Source organism: Choloepus didactylus, chromosome 5 (assembly GCF_015220235.1).
Source record: "Choloepus didactylus isolate mChoDid1 chromosome 5, mChoDid1.pri, whole genome shotgun sequence".
In the NCBI taxonomy this organism is placed as follows: Eukaryota; Metazoa; Chordata; class Mammalia; order Pilosa; family Megalonychidae; genus Choloepus; species Choloepus didactylus.
Genome location: NC_051311.1, coordinates 79,675,324 through 79,685,724, shown reverse-complemented (window position 1 = coordinate 79,685,724; position 10,401 = coordinate 79,675,324). Strand labels below are relative to the sequence as shown.

The window sequence follows — 10,401 nt, the reverse complement described above, 5'->3', positions numbered from 1 at the left end:
TCAGATGCTAAATTATAGACTACACTTATGCTAATATACTGTACACATGAAGCAATTGTTACAGGTAAATAAAATGACAATTTTTTTATAGTTTTTGTGTATAAAAGGCATGCATTATGACATAAATACTGTTATATATATTTTATGTTGTTGGCAATAAATGTGAGTTACTGTAAATTGGGTGGGTTCATTTTGAATGGGAAGAGAAACACAAACAGAGCAAGTTTAGGTTTGGAATTTGACAGAAAGGTTTATGCTGTTTTGGTGTTCTGATGTGTTAGCATTTAAAACAGTTTATAATAGTTGTAAGTTGTATGTTATTACAAGTGCTTTTGGATTAGGGCTGCTTCATAGTCAATTGTTTTATATACACTTTAGGCCATTGTATAAATTGCACTACACGCGTCACAGTTATTTATCCTTGGAGCATAGCTGCTGGTTAGAACAGACCGTGGTATGAGTATGACTCATATGAACATTAATTGCAGCTAATTATAAAAATATTCATTTTAATGCCTAAAATAAATCTCAATCTCAATAATAATCTGTAGAGCATTTTGAAACAATGCTGTCAAAGAAATATGTTGCTGGTCTCTTACTTAGACACACACACAGCAGAAAGGAGGACAAAAGCAGTTTCCTGACCAGATCTTGAAACTGTTTAACAAAATCATGTGGCCACTTTAAAATTTTGGTCTTAACCATTGCATACACCTGCTGGGCTCATGTTGGACTTTTGCAATAAGTTGATTGAGGCTGATGGAAGAAATAAGTGTCCCGCCTATGCTGTGGGTCTTCCAATGGGAAGGCAAGAGGTGGGTCTGGCGAGGAGCAGTATTAAAGGGACATTTGGCTCCCAAAGATAGCCTGGAAAGAAAAAGGGCTGAAAGGGCAGGAGAATGAGGATGGTGGGAGAGCGGTATTGTGCTCAGGATAAACAGCAAGGGATTCCAGGGAGTTGCTGTGGGCAGGAGATTGAAGATTGAAGTAAAGTAAGCTTGAGGGTTAAGGGAAGGTATGTAGCAGAAGAGTTTGTGAAAATGCCATCACAAGAGAAGTACAAACTCAGAGCTCTCATTAGCCAGGGATCAGTGAAGGCTATTCCAGGTAGCCCAGACTTTGGGAATTCGACTGTAAGTGGACCCACTGCATGGAAGCTTGCAAGTTTACACAACTCAATCACTAAGCTTTTTAAATAAAAAGAGGGAGGTTTTGCCTGCAAGGCAGGTCTTTCTATGTTCTGAGACCTAATTATTTCTTATTGCTTTAATACTTTTCCCTATTAAATTCTCTACTTCCTATACCAAAATATTGCTGATCTCGAGAGTTTGAAGGTTTTTTTTCCTTTAGAAAAGAATAAGAAAATGGGTGACAATATTCTTACTTACTCAGGTATCTTGTGAACTGAAACCAGTATTTATATTTGTATTTGTTTTTGTATTGGCACCTGGGTAACATTCTATAGTTGTTTAGCCCTCCTCACACATGTGTAAAATATATGGCTAGATAGTTCAATATATTGCAGGAAAACATTATATTTTGGCAGCATAAATTAAAACCACCTCAATTTGTCAAAGGTTGTAGAGTAACAGGATGAAATAAACTTTCCCTAAGCTTCCTTCTTCCCTTGTTTTAAAAAAATAATGCTAAAATAACTGATTTAAAACATTTATAAAAATTTAATGAAATTAAATTAGCATTAAAGCTTACAGATTTAAAAGGAAGACTGACCATTTAGCATGTATTTTGAAAAGTAAAACTTGGTATAAATTTTCATGTGTTTGAGAAATAGAGGTTATATTTGGAAATTGTATGACTAATATGATGTACTAATATGATACTAAAGCAAGACTTTAGAACATCAAGATTAATGTACAAACATGATTTTAAAATAAATGTGGAAATAATTATTTCACCAGAAACATCAGTATTATTGAATCTCTTCCAATTACACTTATGAACAGGGATTATTGAACTATAGATACAGAATCACAATGTGCAATAAAATACACCTAAATAGATACTATTCTTTTAAATTCTTCATTGCACTTCACTGAAATGAAATAGCTTAGAGATTAAACACTTAATTTTAGCATTTTATACTATTTCCATAACGAAATTTTTTTGTTTTGTTACTTGTATTTTAAAACTTAGCTTTTTTTTTTGATCCTGAAGCAAGACATAACATAACATAACATAACATACTAAGTTGCTCAATTACTTAATAGCTGATTGAACTTGAAGGTAGAATTTTTATTTGTTTTACTCTCATGTTTCCCAGATGTTTTTCATTGTTTAAGATTTAACAATACTCTATTTGATAAAAGCAGTCATCATCATTATCTAAAAATATTGCCATGTTAAAATGTCCTACAACTCTGCATGTTTGACATATTAACCTTTTAGAATGAAAATTTGAATTTTTACTAGAGGTTTTTTTTTCCTCCCAAGAAAATTACCTTAATTTATATATTGCATTTTAGGCATTTTGTTTAAAAAGATGAAAAACAGTGACAAATACATCAATTTCTTTAGAAACAACTTAATTTTCATTTGCTTATAATCTTATCACTTGTTATAATAAAAATCATATCACTTGCTATAATAATAGATGCCCTTCCCAAATTGTGTTCTAAAGGACATGTTCAGTTAAAAAAATAAAAATATTCATGTTCTTGTTCAATTTTTGCTCTTACACGTTCAGCTATGTCCTTCACATCTGGCATTTTGATTTATTAGGCAATCTTAGTATTAAAGACTTTTAGCAAAGCATTGCTAGATTTCAAATGCACTGTGCATGGTATCCATGATGAATTAATTCCACTAGGGCACAGAAGTTATCATTATTTAACTGCTAGTTTCTCTCAGAACTTGTTCATCAGAGTCAAGTTTCAAAATCAGAATTTGGTTGATATTCTGAGGTAAATGTATATGGTATCTTGTTGCATATGAAATTTTTCCTCATACTTAACCCTTTCTTATCTTTATCTGCATAGAGATATTAAATACTATTTAATATTAAGAATTTAAAAATTATTAAATAAATACTTGACTACAAAATAACCTTTTAACATGATGGTTTACTTTTCTTTAAATATCATATTCCAAATCTTTTGGATTTTAATGTATTTGGTTAAATAAAATACATATGGGAAGAAATCATATACTGGATAGAAAACATCTTTTAATATCACTGTACATAATTTTGTTTAAGAAAAGTTCATAGAAATAGATAATATAAAAGTTTTAAAGTACTGTTCTTTGTTCTTAGTTTTTCAGGAATTTACTACTTTGATTCATTTGTTTTGATTAAATGGTAAGATGTCAAAAAATGAGATTTAATTCTAGGTTAGCAAGATTTTCAGATGGAATATTTGTCTCTGTGGATAGGGGAATATGGTAGGGAGTAGAGGTTGTTTTTTGCCTTCTTACCATCATTGACATTTATGTTTATAGGTGGAGAAGGAAAAGAAGGGAGGGACAAAACTAGAGAAGATGTGTGTGTGTGTGTGTGTGTGTGTGTGTGTGTGTGTGAGAGAGAGAGCGAGAGAGAGCGAGAGAGAGAGAGAGAGAGAGAGAGAGAGAGAGAGAGAGGGGGGGGGGGGGGAGGGAGAGAGAGAGACAGAATGAAAGAAAGAGACCAGAAAGAAAAGTGGAGTAAGCCACAAGGACCAATAGTGTCCCTGGTGGTAGTTGAGATAACACAGTTAACTGTACTTGCTCAGGTCGAGTTTCAAACTTTGGAACATTGTAGTGAGTACAGAATTAGATACATGCAGGTTTCTGTTATTGCTCTAGAAAATAACTATCTTACATGGTACAGTTTTATATCAATGGAACCTATAACTCTACGGGGAAAAAATAAAACCAAGTCTAGCATTCAGTACTACCCTATCATAAAGTAAGGAGGCCTAATTGAGCTATGTCTTTATATCCTGCTATTTGTACAAATAAAAGACCACATCTTGATGCAAAATAAACACAAAAGCACTGTTGTGACTATAACAGGGAGTCATATACTAATTTATATAATAAGTGGTTGTGCACGCTTTATTCAAGATTATGGCTGCAAGAAATGGCATGAATTGCTGGGTGTGTTTAATGCTGGATTATAGCAATTTGAAACATGTCAAACACATGGCTAATGCCTCATGCTTCACTCATTCTTGCGTAAACCTGCATAGCCACCATCCATTATACCCTTGGTAACAACACAATTCTGCAAGTAAATATTGTTACACTAAGTAACCTTTCAATTCAAGTTGTTTAGGAAGAGAAAATGCAATCTTGTGCAGTCAGTTCCAGTGTCAGTTTAATGTTTCAAAAGGGAAGTGGTGTAGAGAATAAGTATCTGTACAGTGACTTGCTTAAAAAAAAAAAGGAAAAAGAAAGAAAGGAAAACTTAATGCACAGAAGAAAAGTAGAACTATATATATTATTTGAGTGCAAGAACTGAAGAGTTATTTTCTGATATGGCTGAGAAGTTGTATATGATGAAAGATATAAGGGTTTAACTTACAGTTCAGCCAAACACAAAAACAGCAATTCCCAAACTCACCTTTCCCCTTAAAGATTTAGGATCTATTTTCACTGATTTTTGCAAAATGTTTGTGGTAGGATTCAGAAGAATGAATAATTTAGTTTGATATCTTTGGGATCACAAGCACATCCACTTAGAAAGAATATGCTGAATTTATAATTATTTAAAATATACTTTAAAAGTAAACAGCACCTCATATTGTGCTAGAAATATTTCCTTTAGTGGGAAACAGGTGTGGAACCATCAGTCAGAGAAACTTAGTCAATACTAGGAAACATCTACAGTATTCCGGAAATGTCTCCTTTGTAGTGAACACACTCCAAGCTTTCTTTTTAAAGTGAATTACACAACTAATTACACAATTGCCATTCTTTTAATGTTGGTACAGATGCTCCTGTTCTGTAGAACAAATGTACTACTACTGTTGCTGTTTCTTTTTAAGCATGATTTTACTAACACTTAGATGAATGAGCTTAAAATGCACATCACAATTTATACTCTAGGGCTTTATAAAGGTAAAATTCCACAAGGGATAATAAAATCCTTTGGTTATAGGAATTGGAAGTTGTGTAGGTCTTTTTTCATAATTGTAATAAAGATTTGGACACATGACTCTTTGCCTGTTGATCATTCTTAATTATTTGATGACTTTGATTATAACACAGTAATGCATGCAGAATTCTTTAATCCATAAAATTGGTCCTGATATTATCCAGAAAAAAGGTTAGTGTTAAATACTTTTTGCCTGCTATATTGGAAAATGCTGTTCTTTAATTTTTATTCTTTATGGTAAAAAGTTCACCCAGAGATAATAAGTATTTCAAATACGTTTGGGTGATGAAATAAAAACATACACATCATACATATACTCCAGATATATTGTCAAAAGTAAAATTTAAAGGCAATATGTAGAAGTTATGACTATCTGTTTCTACAGTTGGAGAGGACCCAAATTATAATTTCGTGGAACTAGTAAAGGCAATCAGACCTTTTCTCTGAATATTTTAAACATTGTGCATGCAAAATTTATGCCTAATTTGAATACTTATTAGCTGCCTAATCTCAGAAAAGAGTATCAGCTTTGTTTTCTTCATATAAAATCCATCACTGTATATCACAGTTTTCATTTGTATGATTTTTCCTTGTTAATGTTAAGTAAGATGTTTAGCAAAAAAATATTTTTTCATAAACACATTTGGTTTAAAAGTTATTTACTATAGTTTTAGGAACTGCTTCCTTTGATGATCATGTTTATGTTTTATTTTGTTGTGTATATTTTTTATCAGAAGAGCTTTAAGTTGCATGTGTAGGTTTTGTTATTCTAACTTGCTTTGCTAGCTCAGCTATTGAATGTCTTTTATAAAACAGTAGGTCTTTTTTTTTAATTGATTTTTTAGAGTCATAGAAATAATCTAATAATATAGGCTTTGATGAAAATACCCGTTAAAACTATTACATTATGACTATTCATTTTGATAATTGTAATATTAGTATTCAGAAAATCTCTATTGGATATATATGTGTATGTGCATGTGTGTCCGTGTGTGTATGTGTGTGCTCAATCACATTTTGCAAGACATGTGGGGAGGAGGATTTCTATGACATGAAAAAAGATATTTGTTTCTTAGATAAGTACATTTAAAAAATCTTAAATGGAAAAAATCTTAACATATTACCAAGTTAAAATAGGGAAATCACATAGTAAAAAAATCAGATTGAGTGATAAGTTTAATGTCCTCTTTTACTTTAGGCTAAGTACACTGTCTGTCTAGCATTACCGTTAAAGTCACAGCTCAGCCAGGTTGTTTCTGAAATTCTGTCCGTAGATGTAAAAGAGAGAAGTGCATCGATTAGGTTATGGCATAGGATTCAGATGTCTTTGAGAGCCAAAACAGATCTTTCTAAACCACAGATTCAAGATGTACTGTGAAATTCTGGTTTGGAAGAGTACATTGGTTCTTTATTTACTGCAAGGATTTCCACTGATCTTGGCAGGACATCTCACTGCTATCCTGAAAGTACAGTATATTTATGCAGTGAAAATGATAAAACATTTATTACTGTAGAGAAGGTAATATGCATAATTTATGCTGTTTTTAGCACAATCATTAGTGATATTCTTGATAGATTTTATTTCCAGCTTTCATATCTAATACATGCCTGGAAAATTAATTTTATATCTTTCATTTATTTGCCTATGTTAAAATTGAGTTTTAAGTCATCTTCAAGTGAACAGTTTGATTGCTGCTCATGCATAAGCTTAATTACTTCCCAGGAAGGACAGTATTAAATGTTTTAAATGTCAGAAAAATAAATGAATATGAGCTGTTTGATTAAAAAAATAGGCAATATCTGACGTGTTTGCAGCAGCAGCTTTTTCTTAAAATGCCTCCAAGGCAAAATTTTATTTAGTCACAAAAAGGAGAAACCCATTATACTATTTATCATTGGTTGATACCGTATGATTTGTAACACCCTTACAAAATTTTAATTTTGTATGATTAGCTGTGCATCATTAAACAACAGTCTTGCATAAGATGTGCTGTAAAATTCTGACAGAATCAACATAGTGAATATTTAAAATAAGGCTGTATAGTCATCCATGGTTGTCAAAGGTAGATAATAGGAAACATAGAACAGAGTGTGCAATCGTGCCTTCATTTAAACTGGTTTTATAGGTAGACTTTAAAAGGTGATCGTTCATAAATGCTATTGACCATGCTATATGCATGGTATGTTACTTTGGCTGTTAAACATAACCACACAAAAACTGCTTATAGAAAACATAATTTCAGTGATTAGTATCTGCATGAAAGCTGAATTTGTAATGCTTTTCTTGATAAATGACTATTCAGGGCGTTTTTTTACCCCTTCTAAAGATGCTGTCTCTGTAATTGGCAGAGAGGGACATCTTGATAATGGAAGTGTGAAGGTGTAACGTGTGTTAATTGATACTTCTTAATCACTTTTAGGTATTAAGTCATGATGCAGGAATCTGCGACAGAGACAATAAGCAACAGTTCAATGAATCAAAATGGAATGAGCACTCTAAGCAGCCAATTAGATGCTGGCAGCAGAGATGGAAGATCAAGTGGTGACACCAGCTCTGAAGTAAGCACAGTAGAACTGCTGCATCTGCAACAACAGCAGGTAAGTTTTGTTTTCCTCAGTGCTTCCTTAAAACAAATAAGCCTATTTTCTTGAATATGAAAAATGTATTCATAGCAAATTGAGCATGTTATATTAAGCTAAAGGTTGCTGAGAATTTATTTATTACTATTTGGAACATGACTGAAGTATGAGTAAAGATAGGATTTTCATATGAGTTACGTCATACCAGCACTCGAGTGCCCTTCACATGTCAGGATATTAATTAAGTTCACAGGGTGATTTTCGGAAGGTTCTGTAAAGCTTTGTAACAAATATTTTATAGCTTCTAGTTTACTGTCTAACATTGTGCTGCAGAACATGATACTTAGTTTTCCACCAGAGGGCCACATTACTTGATACTTGCTTATAGAGTGAATTTCTTCCAAGTCTGAGCTTAAGTGAAAAGGACCACAAGGACTTTTCACAACACAGATGCTTGCCTGTGCTAGTTGCAAATATTAGCTAGTAATTAGTAGCTGAGAGATTGTGAATCATGTAAACACTATGATCATCTATGTTGTTTTTCTTGAAAACATTCCAAGATATTTTGAATTTAAGTCTTTTGATGACATTAAACTGCATTTTTTGTTTTCTCCTGGTATCTCATAAAATTCAATTGTTCTTTTTAAATCTAGGAAAATAAACAACTGCCAAATAAAGGTACACTTTTAAGTAGCCCATTATTCTTTTTATATGACAGATTCATTTTTTCCAATTTTGTTTGTCCATGAAATTTGCTTTTCAACCAAAGAATAGACACTCCAGCCTTCAGTGATTCAAGTCAGTGGAAACAGTGACAGAGAACAGAAAGCTTTCAAAGCATATACCTTTATTAGGCCACAATGAGTATACCTCTTTGAAAAGAAAATTATACTTGTTTTAAAATGAAGAGTCTTTCTTTTAAGCCTTGGATCATGTTCAAACTAAATGTAAAAAATTTATCTAAATGAAAATGTGATGGATTATTATTGGAAATTATTTCAAATTAAGTGATACATCATTCACATTTTTTAGGTAGTTTATTAGAAAGAATGCATCTCAAAAGTTAAAGGAAATGCCCATGGTAGAGTAAAATTTAATAGAATCATTATTTTAGAAAATAATAGTGTTTTAAAAGTTATGTCTTAGAACATATGGACTGAATAATGTCTTAACCTCCAAGCATTGTCTTTAAGAATAATCTTTTAAAAGATTTAGACAAAACATTTTGAATAGGTTCTCTGTTATTTTTAAATTCTGTCACTTTTCATAGACAGTAATTATTAGGAAGATGATTTTTATTTTGATTTGAAATATTTTGTTGATACCATCACTGAAATTAAATGCCTACCAAAGTCATATGATTAGCATATTTTACAGATTACTTTTGAAAATGTAGTTTTTAGGGGTCCTTTTCTTTTTTCAATATATTTTCAGGAAAAATCATATCAGTAAAGTGCTATAACATTTCTACTAACTCACCTAACTAAGAGTCCTAAGCATTTATAGTCAGATTCTATTTGGTCTGAGAATCCAGTAGACTCCATTTACAAAGGCAGGTGAAAACAAAAATGGAAAACGAACATCTCAGTTGAGTAGTAATACAGGACAAGTTCTGAAGGGAAATGCTAAAAAGTAACTTTTTAATTTTCAAAGCACTGATTAGATCTTACATAAATAGAAAGAGTAAAATCATGGCTTATAGTAATCTGTAGCATTTTATGATGAGGTCTATAAGGTGTGTTTATAACCTGACTTTGAAGTTTACTTTGTTCTATACAGTTTGTTTAGGTAAACATTAAACAACAGAAAATACAAAAAAGTTATATCCTTTAGATGACATAGTAACCTTAGTTATATGTTGCAAGTTTGTGGCGTGCCTTCTAAAAGAGATTTAACACAATGGGTATGTAGAGTAGGTATCTCCACACTAGAATATAACTTGGCTTCAGGAAGATATGTAATTATTTTAATATAGAAATATGTAAAAACCTTTGTAAATGTCTCTTCCATTGGTTATGTCTAACTATATTAATATAGCTAAATACTTAAAGTTATTGAAGTTTTTTCCCCTTCTGCTATGAGTATATTTTACAATGGGCCTTTAAGTTCATTAAGGTTTAGTATGCATTTTCTATAATTAATGAAGTTGCTGTTTTAATTCTAACAATATTCAATATATTTCAGAAGAACTAGAAACCATGGACAAATGTTAAAGCAAACTCATAAGAAGTGAAAAATTCACATAATTTTACAAATTTTTCTTTACATAGTGTTATTTAAATGTAGACTTTTTCCAAAGTAATTAAATTATTTATAAGCATAGTGGACCAATCATTGTTGGCCAAAATTTTTTATTTACAGAGGTAATTTAGGAGACAGTGAGTGGTGTAAGCAAAGTAAAATTTCTGGCAGAATATTTTCTGTTTTGAGAACAGCATGCTTATCTTAATTTTTATGGTTTTTATATTTTAATAGAGGTGAGCAGTTTGGCTTAAGTCTGGAGGAAGGATTGATATTTTGGAATACATTGTAACAAACATTTTATGATAAATCGGTTGGTGGAGTAAAAAGGGATTGACAAAATTATAACTAGTATTTTTTTTCCTAGCTTTTAATTCATTACTATTTAAATATTTCTGAAAGCTGAATTATCTTTAAATTTTAGACTATATCATATAATAGATATATGCATTGTAGCCATGCCTTTGTTAGTATGCTCTGCTGTTTTA

At 31.5% G+C, this 10,401-nt stretch overlaps 1 protein-coding gene across 1 annotated transcript in view; it reads left to right on the top strand.

Moving 5' to 3' along the window:
- The window catches only part of FOXP2 (forkhead box P2), a 599,809-nt gene that overhangs the window by 309,480 nt on the left and 279,928 nt on the right, over positions 1–10,401 (top strand). Inside the window, exon 4 of the mRNA XM_037836341.1 lies at positions 7,513–7,690. Coding sequence (XP_037692269.1) covers positions 7,523–7,690 — 168 coding nt within the window. The 5' untranslated portion in view covers positions 7,513–7,522. The remainder of the gene's footprint in view (positions 1–7,512; positions 7,691–10,401) is intronic.